The sequence below is a fragment of the Aythya fuligula genome, chromosome 23 (genome assembly GCF_009819795.1).
Source record: "Aythya fuligula isolate bAytFul2 chromosome 23, bAytFul2.pri, whole genome shotgun sequence".
NCBI lineage: Eukaryota > Metazoa > Chordata > Aves > Anseriformes > Anatidae > Aythya > Aythya fuligula.
This window is the reverse complement of record NC_045581.1, coordinates 4817403-4839610: the sequence shown is the minus strand read 5'-3', so window position 1 is coordinate 4839610 and position 22208 is coordinate 4817403. Positions and strand designations below refer to the sequence as shown.

The following is a 22208-nucleotide window of genomic DNA, read 5'->3' as shown; positions in this document are numbered from 1 at the left end:
CTAAATAAACACTCCAGGGTTGTATTCTGTGTCTCAGGCTCTGGTGGCACCCTTGAAATACATGATATTTAAAGCAGACATCTACACAGGTAGAAGCAGAACATATCCCAATTAAAAATGCAGTCGTCAGAGTTCTGACACGGTCCTGGCAGCCACTAGAGACACGGCGAGCTCGAACACGGCGGGTAGGAGATGGCATGAGCAGAGGGAAGATGGGTGCAGATGTGATGGGACACGACAGGGTCAGCACCTGCTGCAAGAGTCCATCCTTCCTGGTCGGACAGAGGTCAGTCCCCGTGGGAAACCTTCAAAGTAATTCCAGGACAGGTGAAGTTGTCCCTTTGTTAGCGTTGCCTGGCTCGTGAAGGTAGAGCTCTGTACAGTCCCCATCAGTGCTTTGTTGGGTGCGGGTTGCTGGCAGCTGTGGCCATCCTGCACAGCTCACGGGGTGCCTGCCTCCAGCTGCCCCGGGCCCTGTGGTGGGCAGCAGCTCCCAACTGGGCTCTGTGTTAACACGTGCATTTCCTGTGCTCGTTAGCACTCCTGTGTTCATTAGTGCTCCATGCTCACGTATAGCTGGTGCTCCTGCACAAACCCCGACCCCTCATCGTGTCCAACAGCACATCTGCAGCTCTTCTTCTCCTCTGATAAGCCAGAGGTGATGGAGGCGGCGTCCGGCGCCCACCAAATACTGCAAGCAGCATGGGAGGAACTCCAGTTTGTACCTCGTCAGCTTTTGGATTAATTCCCCCTAGACTCCATAGCATTACCAATGAGTTTTCTAATTTAAGCACAGCATTCATGTGAACCTGGCTGTGAACTCTGCGGCAGTGTGTGTCATAGCGGGAAGGGTGGCACGAAATAACCTCTCCATGAATAAATGCTGAGTGCCAGCAGTACCTGCAGCATGAGTGAAAAATCAGAGGCGATAGGGCTATTTCAACAAGTTCAAATCCCAAACAACCTCTTTGCAGTGGAGGAAAATGCTCTATCAATACCTCCACACACTGCTCACTTGCACTGGAGAAGGATCAGGGTTTGCATTAAGTTCTCCGAAGTTTTGATAACCTTATTTCCCCTGGGGGAGTTTTTAGGCAGGATAATGTATAGCCCGTTGTTGTATGTTCCAGATTCCATTTGCTAGAGATCAGTATTTTATTGCCGGACCAGCATTTAAAAATTGTTCTCTATTTTCTTAGCTTTGTGGGAATTTATGGCACCCAGAGTGGAAAGAAAAGGATTTTTTGATAAGATGTGGGCTTTTTATTTATTTATTCGTTTTGATGGGAATCTTTACCCACACAAATTAATCTTCCTTGTTACAAGAAGGAGTCACTGGAGGTGTGCAGGTCTCCCTGCAGAGGATTTGTCACTGATGTGGCCCAGCTCCCTGGACTTGTACAGCTCTGGGAACACCTGATGGTTTGGGGTGCCCAGCCACAGGCACTGCCTGGCAGCCCGAGCTGCAGGAGGCGAGAGCTCAGCTCTTCCTACAGGCAGGACCTTGTTGAGGCATCTCAGGTCTCTTCCTTTCTTCCCCTCCTTATCCCATCCTTCAGCAGCCCTTCCTTAGGGTGCTGCTGTCCCGCAGCTGTGGTCCGAGATCCTTTAAATGCTCAGCCCCTTTTCTTAAGCATTCACAGAGCAACTTGCTATACAAGTTAATTGCTGCTAATTAATCCCATGTATGGTTTATCATGTTTATGAGCAGGTGAAGCGTAATGTGCTTCCTTTCCTTGACAGCCTGAGAGCCTTTGAGCCTTTTGTGTTGCTTGTTTTATTGCCACATTTTCAAACTCCACGGTTACTGAAATTCGTAAATTCCTGTTCTAATTGATAACTGTGGTTTTTTTTTCTATCCCTTTATTACTCCAACTATTTCAAGTCCTATTTTCACATGGCAAATTAATTCCCTTTTAACATCCAGATTTTTCCCCGAACGTTTTCGGAGTCGCTGTCCCCTCTGGTCGGTGCCTCGTTAGGGAGCTGCTCCCAGCACCCTGCCCACGTCGGGTGGCACTGCCACCACGAGCTGCTCCACCTCGTAGCACACGGGGACAACTGGCAGGTGGTGGCCGTTGTGCTGAAGGACTTTAAGGTCCCTGCGACTCTTTGTGCTTTTGCTGTGCTGAGAACTGCACCAGTGCCCCTTGCAGCCATGTCGCAGCTGGTAGGTGTAGATGATGCCGATTGTTGCTCTTATTTGTGTGTCTTTGCCTCGAGGTGTCTCTGCTCTTTGTAGCTGAGTCCAAGCAGAATCTTTTTTACGTTCTGAAAGTTTGGATTCTCGATAAACCAAAGCCAGCCAGAGCTTTGTGCCTGCCTGTGCACATCTGCGCTGTGCCTGGGACAAGAGTTGCTGCTGCTGGAAGTCTGATCAGCAAAAGCTTCTGCTGAGCCCCCAGACATCCGTATCGGTGATGCATTTAGATTTTCGGAGCTCCTGAAACACAGCTGAGTTCTGAGATTATTTTCTTTATCATTTTTAGACCTTAACTTACTGTTTGCTGGCAAGAAGAAAAACGTTTCTCCCCTAAAAGCTCTGGTCTTCTGTTATGGCCACTGACAAGCAGTACTGGCTCTGCAGATGTCATCAGACATGTTGCTTCTTGATAGCAGCATGAGATAAATGGGTCTTCCTTTCCCTTTGGGGGCAGTGACAGTTTAAAAATGCCCTGTCCTGCCTCCACTTCCTTCACTTGGCAGATTTTTGGTAGTTTATATAATTTGGCTGTGATCCCCTGTCTAAACCATGTCCAACATTTCCTGCAATAAACTTAATGGACTTTTCCATCTTTGAGCAGCTGACTTCTTTCTGAGCAGCTGCTCTGGGTTATTGATGGCCTAATTAGAGTGCTGCCTTAGGCCTGCCACCAGAATATGGAAGACTTTTTTTTCCCTTTTTTAATACATATTCCAGTGTATAATAGAACAAAGTGTTTCCAAATGATCTCAGAGCACTGCCTGGATTTCAGCAGCCCAGAGCTGGGTCTGGGGAGCACAAGGTGGCCAGGGCGAGCAGAGCCATGCGAGATGCTGATGGGCAAGGTCCTGACTTCTGGAACGAGAGCGCCGAGAGTTAGTTAGCCTGACAGAAATGCTGAGTGACTGCAGTGGCCTAGTGCAACATTATTCTTTGGGGTGTGTCTGGTTTTCCTGTTTCTCGACTGTTCTGAAAGCCATGAAAGGGAGGAAAGAAAGAAAAAGGAAGAAAGTGAAAGAACAGAAAACAATTTTTGTTTTGCTTCAGCCTGTATTACGAATCTCCTTGCCTCCCCATTTGCTGCTGATTCTCGTTTGCGATGGGGACAGCTGGCCTTTCTTAACATTTTTAGCAGAACCGCCTGCGCCGTTTAGTTGCTGTTAAGTGACCTACACTTATTTTTACCTGCAGTCACAGGTGGGCAACATCCCGCTGTGATGTAGAAGCCAGAAGCACCTGGTTTGGTGTGGGGCCCTGGGAATGTGAGCTGCACTGGTCCCAGTGAGGAGCCACAGGCACTTCGCCTCGCCTGGCTCTCAGCACCCCATTCGCACAAGGTTTTTGTTATGTTTAGTTTTCTGTTTTGCTTTTTTTTTTTTTTTTTTTCCTGGGATTTTTTGTTTTACGTGGGATGTAGCATGCTAACTCCTGGGAAGTGCTGGCGTGCTGGGAGCTGATCCTGTGTTGGAAAGGGTCACAGCAAAGCGCGGTGGCCCTGTGCCCATGATCTGCCATGGCCGTGCCACCGTCCCCGCTCCCGAGCAGGGAGAGTGAATTTCACTCACCGTAGTGTTTTGAGAAAATCTAAACAATTTTAGGCTGGTTTTAAATTCTTATTGGAGGCTTTGTAATGAAAATTATTTTTTTTTTTCTCCGTGAAAAACAATAACATTGCCCTTTCCACCCAGCTCTGTTGTTTACTTCATCAATCATCCTTGCTTGGTAGCTCATTTTGAAGGAGCGCCGTGACAGCTTTCAGGGGTGTGAAAATTGAAATTTTGGTTCTCGTGCTTGAATACAGCAATCACCTGGCACATGTCTGGTGGTGACTGAGGCCAGACTGTCTCATCCAACCTTACTCTGAGCGGCGTAAAAATTCCAGCTTTACTTGCTGGGACCATTCTGCAGCATCTGCCTGAATTGTGCTGTTCTAGAAAACATTTGGGATCATAAATTTGTTTACCAGACCTTCCTGGCCATCAGCATCCGCTGCAAAAAGTGTAGAGGGAGCAAGAACAAATTCAGAAGGTTTCAAAATCTGGTATTTACAATTCACGGCCGTTTAAGCGGTTCTTTAGATCCAAGTAGGGTGCCTGGAGCTCGCAGAACATGCCTGTTGGCTGCAGATGGGGCTGAAGGAGATGAGAGGGAGCGAAAGCCTCACTCAATTAGTCTGGAAGGGCCGGGCCCTCCGAGAAGCCATTTGGAGCACAATGTTTAGGATAATCACTGCTTTGTGTTCAGGAAAGCTGATGCCAAAGGGCAGCCAGCTCCATACTGCTTTTCAACCCGACGTGCCCACGGCGTGCACTGTAAATCCCCTTAGAAATAAATAAATAAAGCCCCCAACAAGCAATTCAGCCATCAGAATCTCAGACGGTTTTGTTTGTGTTATTTTCATTTGCCTGGGTAATCGAATTTGTTGGAATTAGGGGTTTGTCTGGATAATAACATTTTCTAACCCTCTGCAGCACAAGAGGGCTGTGGTGAATGCCGATGTAAAGAGAGCTCGGTATTGATTGCAATAAACTGGCCCTAGACAGCATCAATTACCCACTTCTGATGGATGTTTGCGTGCCGGCTGCCAGGTTTGGATGGCGCAGCTTTAGCCACCGTTTCTGTCTGCTAGAGGGAATCCAAAGGAAACGTACCTTGGGCATCGCCGGGGCTCTGGCACCCTGCGAGGAGACCCACAGTGGCCGTGGTGCTGAGGAGCCGGGCACGGGACATCCCCGTCACAGCAAGGGGAAAGCCTGGGCCTGGCAGCCCGTCAGATCATATACTGATGGCAGCCTTCAGCCTGGATGTCTGCGGCCGGTCTACTGAGCTCATTGCCTCTGTGCTGATGTTCTGTGCTGAGGGCTGGGGCTGCCGTGGGTTTGGTGCCACAACCCGGACACCCGGAGCCAGACCCTGCCACCACCTCCTGGGGAACGTCGCAAGGATCTGGGAAGTTGGCACGTCCGTGTTCTTCTGGAGATGTACATACCTGGAGTTTGTGTCTGGAAACAGCAGGGCAGCGAGGCAAAGTGGGGATTCTGATGTGTGTGAACCAGCTGTACTGCTGGAAACACAGCAGGGCTTTGGGGTGTGATCACGTTGCAGTGCATCAAGAGGACCAGACTTCATCCAGGAGCCAAACCAATCCACCTGGTATCTCGTGTGGCTGCACCACAATCTGCAGGGTGGCTTGCAACAACCTGCTGCTGACACCAAGCTCCTCAAGCCTCTCTAAAGCCTCCGTGATCCAAAGGAGCCCTCCCCCCGTGCTCTGCTCCCTTCTGAGCAGACAAAGAGTGGCAAAGCCATTAGCTCGGAGCATATTCGTTAATGTGGCATAAGCAGCTAAAGAAGACGTATTTATGCTCCTTCATTTGCAATTGATAATCTCAAGAGTGAGAGGCTGGTAATAAATTGTCTCACTGGGGCTTCTATCCCGCTGCAGCCCACACTGCAGAAGGGAATAGACAGCTCATTTACATAAGATAATGAAACTGCAGTGAAATAGTAAAATTGTAAAGCAACTTTGTTTTAATAATGACAGATGCTTCTTAAACACTTTAATTATGTCTCTCGGAGCAGTTTCAGCTAGGCCACAAGAAGAGAGCAGTGTGAGTGAAGTACTTGGAGTGAAACCCAGGCCCTTCCTACAACCTGAAGTCACTGCTTTACAACATCCACTGCTGAAGAGCAGCAATTTGCCATGAAGAAGCAGTGAGTGGGGCATCCAACAAAGCACAGGGAGGATAAATGCGTTAGTAGAATAAAAGCCATGATGTGGACAAACAGCACATGTGTGGACACTGGAAAGAAATTCTGGGCAGCAGGGGAGGATGGAAATAAGCTACCTAGAGCACAAGGGTGAAAAGCCTTAAATGGATGGCATGGTTGGTGCCTGAAATCTTTCTGCAGCACACGAGGTCTTGGTAACGATTCATCCAACCCTGCTCTCTGCCACGTGTCCCCTTTCCTTCATGTAATTATACTCGTTCCCTTCCACTGGGGGTCACGTTGTGATCATGTTCTCAGTTCCATCCCCAGACCTTCATTAAGGAGATCAGGTGTGTTTGGTTCACCGTTTAGGTCCAAACTTGGCTGAGTCCTTCCTGGGAGCACGGCAGAGCAGTGGCCGTGTGTGTCTGCTGTCCTCCTGCTGCTGCCACACCGCGGGGATCAGAGCTGGGAAACCCAGGATCAGGAAAGCACTGCAGATGTATAATTACAGCCTTAAAATGGGATTTTGCTGAGACAACTACAGGTTAAAAACTGTTTTCTCCTCTGAGCTGAAGATCTGAACCGTTTCAAGGTGCCTGTAGAAGAGGCGAGGGGCCTGGGCAGAGAAGCCTCTCGCGCTGTTCCGCTATTTTCTCCCTCTTTTGCCCAGCGGGACTAATTGGTGCTCAAAGGGACCGGATCGCCTTTCCTTGGAGCGCAATCTGTTGTCTGATTAATTATTCATGGGCAGCGTGATTGGCAGCTTTGAGGTGGTGCTGCACAGGCAGTGGAGGGTGATCCGCTGACTGACAAGGTTAATTGCAGCCTGGCGTTGGCGGCGATAACGATTTGTGTTGACAATTCCCGGGGCTGGCAGCACAGTCGGGGTTTGCGGTGCGGGGCCCTGGCCTGCCCCGCGCCGTCCCCAGCACATGGCACCGGCCGGTTCCTCGCTCACGTGGAAGGGATTTCGCTCCCAGAAGCAGGTCTCCCGTGCTAAGCAATGTTGAAGAAGCTTTGCAAAGGCAGCAGTTGCTTTTACCTTTTTTTCCCCTTCTTCTTTTTCCTGTATTCGGTGCATATTGATCAGGGTTCAGAACACAAAGGAGAAACTCGGCTCTGGTCTGAGAGTCCCTCTTCGGCAGGAAGGGCAACACTGCAGCTTTCCAGGGCACCCGAATGAATGAGATGAGAAAGATTTATGAGGGTGACCCTTAAAAATAATTGAAATGGGAAGGAATTTTAAACAGGGGATGGGAAATGGCAACTTTTTGGGATTAGTTAATAAGTGCACAACCATAGTGTCAAGAATGCCTAAATCCTACCCAAAGTGCATCTCTGGGGCAGCGCCCGGCTCTTGTGAAATAAAGGGAGAGCTCAGGATCACGAGGCTCTGGCTCTGTTTGTGTGGGTTATTTGCTTCTGTTCTCCTCAAACAGCTCAGCTCAGCTCTCTCCTACTTCCCATCCTGGAAACTGCACATTTTTTCTCCCTGCCTCAATATAATAAAGCAGAATCATAAAGATTTCACACTAATAAATGCTAGACTTCAGAGTGCTTTCAGCTTTTATCAAGCTAATAAGATTTTTGGCTTACAGCAAGAAGGAAAACAGGTGAGCAGTTGTTCTACCGACCTTGAAGCCTGCTGGGATCCTGCAGGCTTAGAGGGGGCTCTCAGGCTCAGGTGCCCCTCGGGAATGAGGAATAAACCCACGGAGCCTCGGGAGAGACACGTTGGGGGAGTGCTTCTGCAGGTGGCTCTTCAGGGAACAGCCGGACCGACTCCTTTGGCTGCTGCCAGGCTCCTCGGGTACCCACGGGCAGCAGGAGCCTCGTCCCCTCCTGCAGGTTGAAGGGGAAGCAGAGGGCGGTCTTGGTGCTCCTCTCCGCTGACCAAGTCAGTCCTCACCGCCCCTAAACAAGCACAGGTCCCCTCCGGCGAGCAGCACCAGCAGCTCTTCTCCTGGGATGGTTGTGTTTGGTCCAGAATTGGGTCTTTTCCTGCTGTTTTTTTATGGCTGGTCACCGGGAGAGATGGGGATGTCGAGAACCGGCTTGATTTTAGGGACCAGGTTTCAACCAGGGAAGAGGGAGGTGTTGAACAGAAACAGGCACGAGCTTCATCGTTTTCTAGAAATGAATTTTTATTTAAAATTTAAAACCATATTACTTCATACAGCAAACTGTGCACTTTGATATATCACAGTGTCTTAAAAAGGAAAATAATCAGAATTTTTTCTTTTTTTTTTTTGGAAATTTTATTTACATCAGCCTAGAATGATCATCAGCAAGTAACACAGTTACTATGAAACCAAAATTGTTACAAAATGTTTACAAAAAACTATATTCATAGAAATTCTGCATGTCCACAAAGGAAAATCCCCTGAATATCACGGAGACCAGTTTTTTTCCTTTTTTTATCCAACTCTTTTCTGTTGTTGTTTGTGTTTTTTTTTTTTTTCCTTCTTTTTGTTCTTTTCTTGCTTTTTTTTTGAGAAACATGTCAAAGAAAGGTACGGACAGCAAAGGGCTTCCCACGCCAGCGCCCGGCCAGCCCTGGGGCTGGGTCTTGTCCCAATTTGTTCACACGTGCTGCAGGAATGCTCCCCGTGCGCCGCTCAGGGGCTGTGGGTCCCCCTGTGGGACCTCCCAGAGCCCGCCAGTGCCCGCAGCCGGCCGAATCCTGCTCCCCACAGCACCTGCCCCGCAGGGGACGGCACTTGCCCAGAGCTGGTGCTGCTTCCCTTTGCATATTCACCTTCTTTGTGGATTTGTAGGCTCGCCGTTTGTACCCAACACTCGTTATTAAGTCTAAAGGGAAAAGCAACCCCAACGGAAGCCACCCGCTGCGTCCCTGCTCTGGCTCACAGGAGACCCAGGAGGAAGAAGCAGTGGTAAGGGACAGTGAACGGACATGGCAGCAGTTTAGACACAGTTTAATAGCCCAGACCTGCTTTTTGTCTTCCCTCCTCACTTTTTCAGTCCCTCTGCCCACCACGCCAAGAAAGAAACCGCTTTCAGGAAGGCTGGAAGTCGGATGGTTCCAGGACAGGAGTCACCAGCAGCCACAAACGGGGTACAGAGCAGCTTGCGAAAGGCTTCGAGACTTCGGCATCACGTCTGCCCCTTCCAAGGCCGCCCGGCTGCCACTGCTCGCTGTCAGGCTCCTCGCTGCTCTCCATGGAAAGCTGCTGCACTGCTTGCTCTGGGTGAAGCCCCTGGGCTGGGTTCAGCAGCACAGTGATTGCACGTCCTCGGGGGCTCTGCAGGAGTACGAGGTCAGGAACCCTCCCGGTGAGCGGTGCCACGGGGCCGGTCCCAGCTGCCCCCTGCCTGGCGGTGCCGGCGATGCCGTGAGTCAAAGCCTTCAGTGACCGAGATCTCAAATAGCAAACCGTAACGGAGACACATGAAGTGCTGATTTAGGGTCAGAGGAGAGGGGAGAGAGCAGGTTAACCTGCAAGGCTTTGTCTTGCTGGCGGATAGCACTAGTGGTTCCGGCCGCTCACCTGGCGCTCTGGGATGTTGGTGAGTAAAATGAGATCGAACTGGCGTCAGAGATGAACAGAGGGTGTTTATGGCGTTAGTGATATTTACTTATGTAAAAAGAACCTGCCGAGAAGCAAAATGGTTTTCAGTGGTGTTTTACTCTCAGGACACTTAAAGCCAGTTTCAGGCTTTGTTTTTATCTCTGGCGTGATTGTAAAAATCCCTTTCTAAGAGCTTAGAAATCTGCAAAGACATCATAACCTCTGCTGCTCTGACAGGCCTAAGGATTGGCAAAGAAGTACGGAAAATACGTCATTAGCTTTGGGAAACAGCCACATTCCCCAATCCGTCCTCTGCTGTAGGTGTTTGGTCAGCAAACTGTGAAGATGATGATGCGCGTTGAGTTGGCAGCTTTCAACTCTGATTTTTCATGGTTTCTATGAAAAGGTGAAAATAAATGTAAATCCTTTGCATATCTTTACGTGAGTCACAATATGACAAATCCAGCTTTTTTTGTTTCGGGTCACTGTGCTGGTTCTTTACATCATGGAAAGACAAAATAAGGACAAATTTTGGTCTGTGATGGGGGGGAAAAAGCAGAGATCTCCCCTTCAGCTCATTTGCTAATTCCGATCAGCTCCAAAGATAGCCTTCAAATAACTGAGACTGAGAAGGAAACAGGTGGGAAAAACCCCTGAACTGGGCTGCAGGCAGGTTTGTCCCTTGGGGCCCAGACAAACCCTGCGGAAAGCCTTGTGACTTGGGGCGTGGGGGTGTCCAGCAGCAGGGTGCCGTCACATCTGCCAGGGAAGGAGGTTGCTCTTCTCATCAACAGCCGTGTTTGAAGCAGAGCTTTTAAACACCTTGCAGTACTCCTTGGGATGTTCTAGGTTAAACACCTTGCAGTACTCCTTGGGATGTTCTAGGTTTCCACGGGCAGGGCTGTTTCTGTTGGTTTCATTTTGCAGATGGCTGGGGAGAAATTCATCCACGGAGGGACGGAGCGGCACAGCGTCACTCATGCGGTGCGTTGGGTCAGCAGAGGGGTCTTTGGTAATTCTGATGAGATCATCCGCAGGACCAGCCTCCTGGGTTGAGCAACCTGAAAATAAGAACACAGTCCGGGGAAGATGAAGATTTGGAAGATTTCTCCAAAAGATGTCAGTATGTTTGTGTAAATGGCATGGAGATGCTGCCAGCGGGGCTGCGGGTCACTGGGCAGGGCGAGGGGGTGTCAGGTTTGGCTCACACAGTGCTGTTTGTCCCGGGCCAGCCCTAGCCCTGCAGGCTGAGGCTTCGCCTCGCAGGTCTCTGGTGCCACGTGGAGCATTTAGTCCTAAACCACGCGTACTGTCCTCTCCTGGTCTGAGTGTGATCACGACGGAGCTGCAGTGTCACCGTGGGCTGGTGTTGGGGCGCTTGCACTCAGAGGTGGCACAGTCCCCATGCGCATGATCCCGTTCCTGGCTGGGACTCTGGTCACTCGAGCTTGTTCTCCCCTTCAGGGTCAGCCATCTCGGGTCTCCTGATGAGCATTTCTGTTGCCTTCTCCCTCCAGGCCCCAGCATGGACTTCGTGCTGTGGTGACTCCAGCCAGCACGGCTGGGGGGCAAAGGGCCACCACGAGCTGTGTTGATGTAGGGCGCAGCCTGGAGCATCGCAGAGCTTTGCAGGTGCTTTTCCCGTGCCTGGCCAGCGTGCCCTAAATGTGTTGTGTCCGTCACTTTGGGATGGGTGCTCACTCAGACCGTTGCTCACTCCACACCCGGAGGGGCAAAGTGTTTCTTTTTATTGCCATGCTAAAGAAGCCTTGCTCAGGGGCTCCTCGTTACCCACCGAGGGTCAGTTTGGCTCAATTCGTTTTTGCCTCCGTGTGTTCGGTATGTAAACATCAGACTCCTGGATGGTAGTGTGTTTGGACTCCATGAGGCCTGGAGGATCTAAGCTGTAAAAAAATAAAGAACGGAAAATAACAAAAATGAAACGGAAAAGCCCCAAGACCCATGTTACAGTCCGTGCTTTGCAGTTGGTGCTTCTGTGCCGGTGATTGATGCAGCTGTGTTTTAAAGGCCTTGATCTTGAAATGAACCAAACCAAGCTTTTTTTTTTTTTCTCTTTTTTTTTTTTTTTCTCTTTTTTTTTTTTTTTAATCCTTTCTTCCCTAGTTAAGAGTGCATCCAGCTTTGACTGACGCGATTCCTTCCCTCCCGCCCCCCAGGTCCCATTCCCTAGGGAAACACGGGCGTCAATCCGGTGTTGCAGGTCATGTTGTCCTTCCCTGGCAGCCGGCGGTCGTTGAAGGTGTGCATGTTGATCACAGCGTCCGTCTTCACCATGACAGGGGGCTGGGGCTTGTGCTTGACCCGCCGCTGGCAGGTGAGCGACAGCCGGATCTCATCGGCCATGGCACTGCAGAAGGAGCGCTGGGGAGAAATGGGGACAGAAAGCACTGTTACCGGACAAAAAGCACTGTTATCACCCCAAAAAGCACCATTATCGCCCCAAAAAGCACCGTTATCACCCCAGAATGTGCCACTCGCCTCTGCTTGAGCAGGAGGCTGCTGAAGCTAGGCTCTGCAGAGGGCAATCACAAGGTTTGGGCTGCATTTAAGGCATCGGCTGTGCTTGGTGGGACTTCATTGGGCCTCTGGTTGACCCTCTGCTTTGGGAAGAGCTGTGCCTTTGACATGCTAAACCATGCCAAAAGGCAGAGCTGGGGGTGCCTGTTGGAGTGCCGCTGCTCTGGGTGCTCCCTGCTGGCTGGCTGCTGGGGTCTGCTGGGTTTGTGAGTCAGGGGTAGCGAATCCTGTGGGCTTGCTGGGGGCAGGTTTCCTTTACCTATCTAATTCCAGTTTGCTTTGCTTTGTGGTGGTGCAGGGAGGCGGAGGGGATCGGTACCTGCTCGCGCTCTGCCGTCTTGCGCAGCTTGTAGATGAACTCCACCATGGCCACGAAGACTGAGAGTACCAGGCCTGCTGCCAAAACGATGAAAATCCCACCGATGTTCTGGATGCCCAGAGCACTGGCCTCCTTGTTCTCATCCTCAGGGCAGCCGTTGCCCCGCCACCACTTCTCCTTCATCACGTGCAGCTTGTCCTCCTCCTGCAGCTGGAGGATGGCGATGGTGATCTTGTCCCGGTACGGGGAGCCTGCAGAGGGGGAACACCAGTACACACAGATGGGAAAGTCAGACAAAAATCACACCAAGTAGGGACTTTGTCTGTTGGGAGGGCTGCTCAGACATCCCTGCAACAGGCAGACAGTGTGAGCTTGGGTATTTGGGAATGGAGAGTTGGGAGTGGGTTCTGTGATCCCACCCGTTGTATGTCTGCTGAGCAGCCCCCCTCCTGGGCTACCTACTGACCCCTCCAGTGCCCCTTACCCATGGGAGTCCCAATCCCGTAGCCTTTGGAGTCGATGAGCCCCCCGATCTGAGTCAGGTTGCAGTTCCTCTGGGTGATGTACTCAATGGTGGTCGACTCCATCAGCAGGGCGTAGTCGGCCGTGAGCGTTCGCTGGATGCCCTCCTCGTTGCTTTTCACCAGTGCCGTGGGTTTGCTGCTCATGAAGGCCCACATTTTTTCAAACGTGGAAATTTTGGATTTCTGGAAAAACAATACCCCCCATCCCCAAAATACAAATTAATAGCCTATTTGCTGCAAAAGATGGTCTTTTTATAATAAACAGATAAATTCCAGTTTGAGAACAGGCTCCCTAATGGGACCATTGCCAGTTTGCCATGTCTTAAACACCTCTCTGCTTTCACTGCCCACTAATGTGTGGCATCAAATTGCCATTAAAAGAGACAGATTCCAGCACACTTCACCATAAATGCTCAGCAAAAAGAGTCACAGCTCTGCAGACCAGGAGCTGTAGGTGGAACTGAACTATTCCTCCGCTTCAGCAAGGCCCTGCCGTGATGCCCTGCAGACCTGCTGGTGTGACAGGCTATCAGTATATCTGCTTGAATGTATTAGTTTCCTAACCAGAATTTTGCTTATCCTGTAATGTTTCTGCACAATGAGAGAAGACAGGCAACATTTCAGAGGGCATGTTTTTCTCCCTCTCACACACTCTATTATATTTTTGTCTTTCCCCAAGCATCACAAGGAAACATGTCTCCTCTGAGATATGTGCAACTGCCAAACAAATTTAACATATCCACGTAAACAGAGGCTTAGAAATATTCAAGAAGATTGTCTTACGGCTAAAAATAAACATGGACATTCTTCCACTATCAGTAGGCATTGTGTTAGAAAAGGGGGGATGTGTTGTCTAGCTTGCTGCTCATATGAATGTTTTTTTCTTCTAGAAATGTGTTGTGTGAGAATATGGATATTTTATATCTTTCCACAACACTTTGAATGTAGCATTTATCTACGGCCACATTCTGAATTGTCCCTGTGTAGGCTGTTGCTGTGTAGTCCCTCATCATGCTTGATATTCCAAATGCTTTGCCTAGCCACCTCCTTCTCTCAGTGTGTTTAACAAACATACTATTATGGACCCGTTTCTTGCTGGTTAAAATTCATACTTGCTATAATCCACTTGATGAACCTGCAGCTCTGGAGCAAACTGCATTCAAGAGGCAGGATAATCTCCTTCACTCGAAAATCCGGTCCAGTGCCTGTAAGGTAGATTTGTGGCATCTATCAAGCCTCAAAGAGCAGCAAGAAATGTAGCCTCCAAAAGGATTATTAAATATCTGTGCATTACGATGGGTAATTGAAATGAATAGCATACTCGACTTGCTGATAACGACTTGTTTAACATTTATATAGTTCGGATCAGAGGCCTCTGGGTTCATTGGCTCTCCCTTTTGCTCTTTCTCTTCCTGCATTTAATGCTCCTCGGGTGTTGACACAGGGCTCTTAAACAACATCAGTGTTCTCCCAGTTTAAAGCACAGAGCAAAATAAACTGGCAAAAAATCAATAGGCTGCATTTAGTGAAGCTAATAGGACTTGCATGAGGCATTGTAGCTCTTCAGGCAACTTAAATTACATGAGACAGGGCTCCCTGGAACAGAAAAAACACTTTTCTCTTCTTAACTCACTCCCTTTGACCTGCTCCAAGGACTTAATTGTGTTCTGGGATGCCAGGATGAGCGCTGCTTTCGTAGCTCCTCCACTGCTCGGGGTGTGTGGGCTGGGGCAGGAGCCTCCCTGCAGCGAGAGCTGCTTGCAGGACCACGGAGCCAGCGGTGAGCACACCCTGCCCTAGCGATTCCCATCCCAATCCTCCTCATGGCCTTGTGTTTCCCCGCAGTGGGTGCTGCTGCTTGCTTTGGCCTCGTCTTCCCCAGAGAAAAGGATGTGGTCACTTGTGTTGGCAAGGGCAGGTCGAACCCACAGAGAAGGTGAGGCGATGCAGGCTCTCTCTGTTGTCTGAAACCTGCCACCACCTCCTTAGAATTTATTTCCCATTCATTTCTTTAACTTGGCTACCGGGAGATAAGAGCGCTTCTTTCCCAAGTACAAATCCGCCAGCTGTAATTCTCAGTGCGGGACTAGCAGGTTGATGGACACGGCTATTTGTTAAAAGTCCAATTTAGGAGCAATTGCCAGTCGTCGGGAGAGCAGTCATCAGTCAAAAATTGCAAGAGCAACTCTGGGGAGCGTGTGGTGCTCCAGCTCCCAGCTCCTTCCTGTGAGCTGCAGCCACGATCCGTTTTGTGCTTATCAGGGAGCAAAGTTCCTCCTTCCTGCCTTCCCTCCTCAGCTCTTCGGCCATACTTCAGAGGTGGCTGTTTATTTATGGGAACGGGGATGATGGCACCTGGGAACATACCGCTCAGATAGGCAAAACCATCTTCATTAGGCATAACAGCTCATTAGTAGTAAATTAATTGCCAGTAAGGAATGCACATAAATTGCGTTGATGTCACTGGCTCTTTTTGGATGGCTCTTTTTGGATGTTTTATTTTGTAGAACCTCTCTTTTTATGGCTCGTCATCTACCTGAAAAAAAATCCTCTCTGGGGTTTGTTACTGGTGTGAACTGGTATTTGTGGTGTGGTGGCTAGGTGCACATTTCATCTCGATGGAAGCAACGCGTGCTGCTATGAGCTGTATACAAGGAGGTGAGGTGGTGGAAGGCAGCGAGCCCTTGTGGGATGCCCTGGCTCTCCTGCCCCATGGGATCCTCGCTTTGCTGCCCAGGGCAGATGAAGAGAACCTGCAGGGTGGCTCTGAGATGAATCCCCCAAGAGCAGTTCCATCGGCAGCTCCCCAGCGCTGGGAATAGCGCAGATCATTGCTAATAAGCGGGGGCGGAGGCTGAAAGCTGTTAATCACCGCCAGGGTTCGCACCAGGGGGTTGTGTCTCTCTCCTGCTTGCACCTCTCCCACCGACTCGTCCAAGTTTTGGCCAGGGTAAAATAACGTCCGAATCTGGGCCTTGAGACAGCATCTGAATCAGCCCCTGCCCTGGTGCCAAGTGAAACGCGTGTAGGGAAGGCTGAGCACCAGCCCCTCGGAATGCAGCAAAGGCACCGAGAACGCCTCCAAGCTCATTCTTTAGAGTCACAGCTCAGAAGCTGTCTTTAATAACCAATGCTTCAAGACCAGTCACCCAAATAAATTAATGGAATAGTTTAGAGGAGCCAATATAAGGCATCTTGCCAAGACATATATGCTTTTTTATCAGTGAAATTGGCAAGAAAGTAACTTTCAGGCTTACGATTTTCAATTCCAGCCTGTATGAAAAAATAAATTGATTTGCACCGACTGAAGATACTTACTCTTGAGGATTTAACATTTCTGTACAAGTGAATATATATGTACACACATCCACACACTCTCACACCCGTACGCCAAACGACACATTAAACCCAGCATTTGTTCAGAGCGAGAGAGCATCTTCTGCAAGATATGAAGGATTCCTGGCATGATTTGCCATGAAAGCTAGATGCTGCTCCTAAATTAATTGATCTGTTTATTCCTGTAACTCAATCTGCATTGCCAGAGAATAAATAGCTTCTCAAAAGTTCTTTTCATGAAGTCGAAGTCTGCCAGTGCAGCTAGGATAAGGCTGGCTTCTGCTTCCCCTTTGCTGTAGGTGGTGGGGCCGCACGGGTGAGCCCGTGGGGCCGCGTTGGCACACCCACGGACACGGCCCTGGCTTGGCCCATGGGAGAACTTCTGCAGGGACACGATGGGCTCAGCACGAGCCCTCCACCAGCCCTCCACCAGGCAGCAGAACCTTTCAGCGTTTTGTAACCGTGCTTTCCACCGGGTTTTCTCCAACACCGAGCACAAGGTCGGTCACTGCCCTGCACCCTCCAGGACCTTCGTGCTCTGGGGGAGCATCTCAGACAGTGTGACGCCCGAACCCGCCGCAGGATTTGTCCGGTGATTTCACCAAGGACTCACTGCGGGGTGGGGGGGATGCTTGGGGGGGCCTTAAATCGCTCTCCCCTATTTCCTGTGCCTGGGACAAGTGAGCATGGCATCCCACACAAGTGCTCCCACTGTATGGGTAATTGAACGCTTGTCAGAGGGGACATCCCTGATAATTCATCTCCAAACAGCAATAATAATAAAACAGCAAAAGGAAAATACGCTGCGTCAATAAACCCTGCCAAATGCCCGTTAGGAGCCTGAGGAATGATTCTGATGGATAATGATAGGAAGCAATAAAGATGCTACGGCCTTGATGACTTAAAAAAAAAAAAAAAAAAAGAAAAATATAGAGTTTCCTTTTATTTCCATATAAAACTCTTATTGGAAAGGGTACTTAAAGCACACCAGTAAAAGTCAGCCTCCTCCTACAGCTGCTGTGGGTTTGGATGGCAGCGTGAGGCAGCTGGCCCTGCCGCAGACAAACGTGGTGCCCCAGCTCTGCAGTGAGCAAGCAGCAGCCTGCTCTTCCCTGCAATATTTGCATTTCCCGGATTAATTAAAGATCAAACCAAACAAACCCCTCCATGCGGCTTTACCGGGCTGTGTTGCTGCCTGTCACAATAAGCATGGAGGGGAGCGTGGCTCCTTCACCGAGTCATGGCCAAGGAGAGTTCCCCAGGGGCTGCTCAGCCCCCCCCAGCCTGCACCGTGCACCACGGCCTTGCTTTAAACCTGAATTCCCCTCAGAGCCAGGGTGCTCATTGCTAGGTTAACCACCCCTCAATTCTAGTCCTTTTTTGTCTCTCTTTTAAAAGCGTGTTTTTACAGGCCAGCTGTGGTTCCAAAGGTGTCTTTAACTTTCCCAGTTTCTTTCAGTTTTTCAGGCAGCAGTGAAATAATGAGTGTCCTTAGCACCTTCCTCTGCTCTGTTGACTAACTTGGGAAACCTCGCTTTAAGCAGAAGAAATAAATGTAGTCTGAGTGTGATGCATTGGTGGTGTTAGCTCGCATCAGTTTCAGAGATAAATAAAACCTGGCTATGTTAATGTGAATACCTCAAGGGCAGACAAGATACCTCAGCTCTAAAAAGCCCCGAGCCCTTTGCAGCATGTGTCCAGGCAGTTTTTGTTTGCTCTCTGCCCCTGCAGGCTGGCCGGGCAGCCTTGGGGGCTCCGTGCATTTCTTAGTGCAGACACGGGGCAGGAATGGCAGTGGGATGCAAAAATAGGGGTGATGCATAAGGAATGGAAGAGTTTTCTGTAGGGCTTTAATGTAAGATTCACCTGTCCTGTTCTGCCTAATGCGTGCTTCGTTTTGGGTGTCTGAGTGACTGCTGGGTACAGTCCCCAGAGCTGTAAAATCAACATGATTTTATAACTGTGACCTCAGTTAGCTACTGGGAGAGGGGGATTTAGCTGTGATATGAATCTAGGCAAGCTAAGCTGACGGATCGAGGTCTTAACAGAGATGGGAGACAGAAGCAACCTGCTTCTGCAGTGGTGCCTTAAGAGGCTTTTTGTCTCTGGTCTTGTTCTCGCTCCTGTTGGCCGGGCAGGGCTGCGTCTCTGCCAGGGTGGTGGAAAGCCTGTGCCGGGGCTCACCTTGAAGAAGGTCATGGTAGCTCCATCCTTCACTGCTCCGTACTCTATTTTGGTCTGCTTTGCCAAGTCGTCTGCCGAGTCGATGGGGGATTCCATCCTCTCCACCGTCAGGAAGGCGGCAAGGTTGGCCGTGTAGGACGAGATGATAATTAGGGTGAAGAACCACCATATGCCACCAATGATCCGTGTAGACAGAGCTTTGGGCATCAGCTCCGAGCCTGGGGTGGGAGAGGGAGTGGGAGGGAAGAGGAAACAAAGGCGAGAAAGGACGCGTTTTATACGTAGGTGGGTACATTATATACATATGTACAGATGAAGGATTAGGTTTCACTGTCAGACTGCAACAGCGACGCAATTAAAGCCAACTGTTTTCGAGGCAAATTATCCAGACATCTTGCATGCAAGGAAATCAGTGGTTGTTTTTTTTTGTAGCATTCACAGAAAAACCTTCTCCCTTTAATGCTGACCTTGGGTACAGTGCACAATTTACAGGAAACATTCAAACTGAAGTAATTAACTAGGCAGCTTTTATGAGATTTAAATAGCAAGCCATTTATGAACTTTTATGAGTGTTTTGTCCAGCCATTTAAAAAGTGCTTTGCTTTTATATGGATTACTTTTCAAAGGACTCACTCTAGGGAGTGTGTTCAAATACACATGATTTAAAAAAAAAATCAAACAGTGAGAGAAAGGAACTATCAGGGTCCAGTGCTTTGAATAGTGGTTAGAAGTAGGGAAGCTGGAGATGTTGCAGCATAAAAGGTGTATAACAGGTCTGGAATGACTTTTATTGAGCAGACATGAAGGACTAAATGGGTTGTGCTATTTTTGTAATCACCCAAGACACCTTTTAAAGCCAGAAAAGAGCTCTGGGTTTAAAACAACTGCATTCAGAGGATATATCCAACCTGGAATTTGCAACAAAGATAAGGCTTGGCAAAGCAATTTCAGGCAGTGTGGCATTAAAGCTTAGTGTGGAGCACAGCTTTTCTCCCATCTGAGTGCAGCAAGGAGGCACCGGGAAGCAGAGGAGCCTTGGGTCTCAGCGCTGCTTTAGTTCTTCTCAAGATCCTGCTCCTTTCCCATTCCATCTCTTGCCCTTTGATGCATTGCAAGGTGTGACATCAGTCTGGCTTTGAAATATTTTTCTTCTTAGATGCAGAATAGACTTAAAAAGAATGCGGCTCTTTTCATTTCTAAGCATCTGATAAGAGGATGATTCATCGCGCTAAACCACCCTGCTGGGAGCTGTCACTGTCCATCAGGGCAGCAGATCTGGGAAGCCTGTGCCACGCTGCAGCAGGAGGAGCACGGAGCCCCGGTGCTGTGCACGCCGCCAAGCCAGCGCTGCGGGTCCTTTACTCCTTGGCCGTGACTGCCCAGACACGATAAATCAAAGTGTGACAAGCGTTGCTCATTTTCCACTTATTTCCGTTCTTGGATTTTCTGCAGTTAGATCACAGCAGAGTTTTGCTCCTCGTTCAGCACCACTCTCAAGCTCACCCTGTGCTGTCTTCCCCACGGATTTATGCTGCTCCTTGCACCTCTCCATGTGCTCTGTCCCATCTGTGTACACAGCCACCATCCTATCCATGTCCTGTTCTGGAGGTCCCTGCCGTGGTGGTGTCCTACACCAGCAGCACGAGAAGCATTCAGTCTTGCCTGCAGTGAGGGCCAGGCAGAGCTGTCTGGAGAATCTCCTTGTGACCCGCCTTGTCTGGAGGTCATTTCCCAGTGTGCAGAATGACCAGAAAAGGATAAAATGACCAGAATGACCAAAATGGCCAGACTGACAGAAGAGGATAAAAACAGGGACAGATCAGAGTGCAAGAAGCCCTGTCTTCTGTAAAGTGGCTTTAAAGCAGAGCCAGTCAGGACAGAGATCCTGAATTAGACCAGATAGCTTGAATTAACGGCAGCAGAAATGCACAGAGCCTGTGGGACGGGGCTATTTGGGGAATTTAGACAGCCAAAGGGGGCTCAGCCAGCATTCCTCCGTGGGGCACAGAGTGCGGGTGCTGCTCTGCACACACAGCAGCAGTGCACATGCAGACACGCCGCCTCTCCATCATCTAGCAGCATGTTCCAGATGGCAGACTCTGGAGCTGCTCCTTCTGACACCTGCCAGAGCGTGCACACATCATTAATAGTAATTATTGGTAGTGGGGCACCTGTGTGTGGGCAGCCAGCTGCAGCTGGGTGAGCGATGAGCCTGTGCCCACAGCCGTGGGGCGAGCTGCTGGGCTGGGGCTTTGACCCACGGAAAGCACAAAGAGAGGCAGGTGCTAAAAATAAAAATTAAAAAAAAAGGGTGAGATGCTCCAGCCTGCTCTCCCACAGAAGAAATCTGATGGTGTTCCTGGCACAGAAAACCTCGGATGCTTCGGATGCTTCTCCTGGGGGGCTGCAGGCAGGGCTCAGCCCCACACATTTGTTCCTCCATCCCAGCAGAGGAGAAGCAGCTCCAGGTGAGCAGATAGCAGCAGACAAAGCCACCGGGCCCTCCTGAGCTGCAGACCACCGTGAGATCCCCCTGGTGAGGTCAGTTCTTGGAGCCCGTGGGCTCCAGGGGTGCCGGCACCCCAGGGCTGCCTGTGGCAGCCACCCCCTCTAGCACAGCTCGGTGCTGACCGTGCCTGCTCGGAGCCAGCCCCGCTGCCCTGCACCGTGATAACTGCACGAGGCGGGTGCCACCGGTATTCTTTTTGCAGCTGCTACTTGGTTTTGACAGGCACAAAGATGTTTAATCTTGTTCCTGTCACCACTAAATTAAATTTTGCATTCAAAAAGCCACAAGAACAGGCCGGTGGTGGAGAAGCAGCAGCAGGGCGTGCGGGGAGGAGCCGCCCACCGTACCTTGCTGCATCAGCGCGCCCATCCCGAACCAGAAGCTGTTGAGCAGGGTGAAGTTATTCTCCACGATGTCCGACCCGGGGTTGCAGGGATGAGCATCGTACCACTCGTATGGGCTGAACCTGTGGTGGCACAAGGAAAGAGAGAGCTCGTTAGTCAGGATGTGGCATCAGACCCTAAAGGGCCAGGAGAAAAACTGGAATACATCTGGTGCTGCTGCACAGGGCACGCTGACCCTTCAGGTGTGCGGCTTGTTAAGGAAAGGTAAATTCAGCCATGATTTTTGGAAGTGCCCAGCGTGGCTGGAAGCCCCATGTTCCACACTGCAGACAGTAAGGAAACCTGGGGGGAGCCAGGACTTTCTTTGAGGTGTTTTGGGTTGCTTCTCCAAAGCCTTTGGTCTCTGCTGATGTCCTGCTCAGCACCACATCACCCAACAGCAACCAGTGCACACAGCAGTGGGCAGGATGTGTTCAGGGCACATGGGCATCTGTGTGAGATTTCACTAGGCGAGAAGACGAGCTCGCCACCAGCCTGACAAGCACAAATCCCGCGTGTTGAGGCATCAGCACAGTGGGAATCGGTGTGGGTTCACCGTGTGCTGCTGCAATGCTCGGACCCTGGAAGAGCAGGCATTCAGCAGGGGGCATGTTTTCACGGACAGCCCGGCAGTTCTTGGGCAAAACAAAGGGAATTTTCTCTGCACATCTGCCTGTGAATCCTGCCTGCGACGGGCATGTGAGCACCGCCTGGAATAGAGCTCTTAGCCAGGATCCGGGGAGGATGCTCATCAGGATAGATGCTAATGTTTTTAGAGCTGTTTGTTTGCGTTTTCTTAGAGTCCCAAATTTTGCGCAGATTAAATTAAAAACATAATTGGCATAATTGCTTTTGAACCAGGCATTAATTATCATCTCCGCTTCCTTCTGAAATCCCTGTAGCTTCACAACAGCCCTTTCTCCAAGCCCAACCCCCAGTTCATATTAGGAGCCATTGCTCTGTGCAAT

General features: G+C 50.0%; 1 protein-coding gene across 2 annotated transcripts in view; it reads right to left on the bottom strand.

Annotated features, from left to right (window-relative positions):
- Positions 1 to 11539: 11539 nt before the first annotated feature.
- The window catches only part of GRIK3 (glutamate ionotropic receptor kainate type subunit 3), a 102673-nt gene continuing 92004 nt past the window's right edge, over positions 11540 to 22208 (bottom strand). For both annotated transcript variants that reach the window (XM_032202308.1, XM_032202309.1), the window contains 5 exons: positions 21205 to 21323; positions 18349 to 18566; positions 12789 to 13011; positions 12305 to 12555; positions 11540 to 11829 (listed from right to left, as the gene is read on the bottom strand). In XM_032202308.1, coding sequence (XP_032058199.1) covers positions 11635 to 11829; positions 12305 to 12555; positions 12789 to 13011; positions 18349 to 18566; positions 21205 to 21323 — 1006 coding nt within the window. In that variant the 3' untranslated portion in view covers positions 11540 to 11634. The remainder of the gene's footprint in view (positions 11830 to 12304; positions 12556 to 12788; positions 13012 to 18348; positions 18567 to 21204; positions 21324 to 22208) is intronic.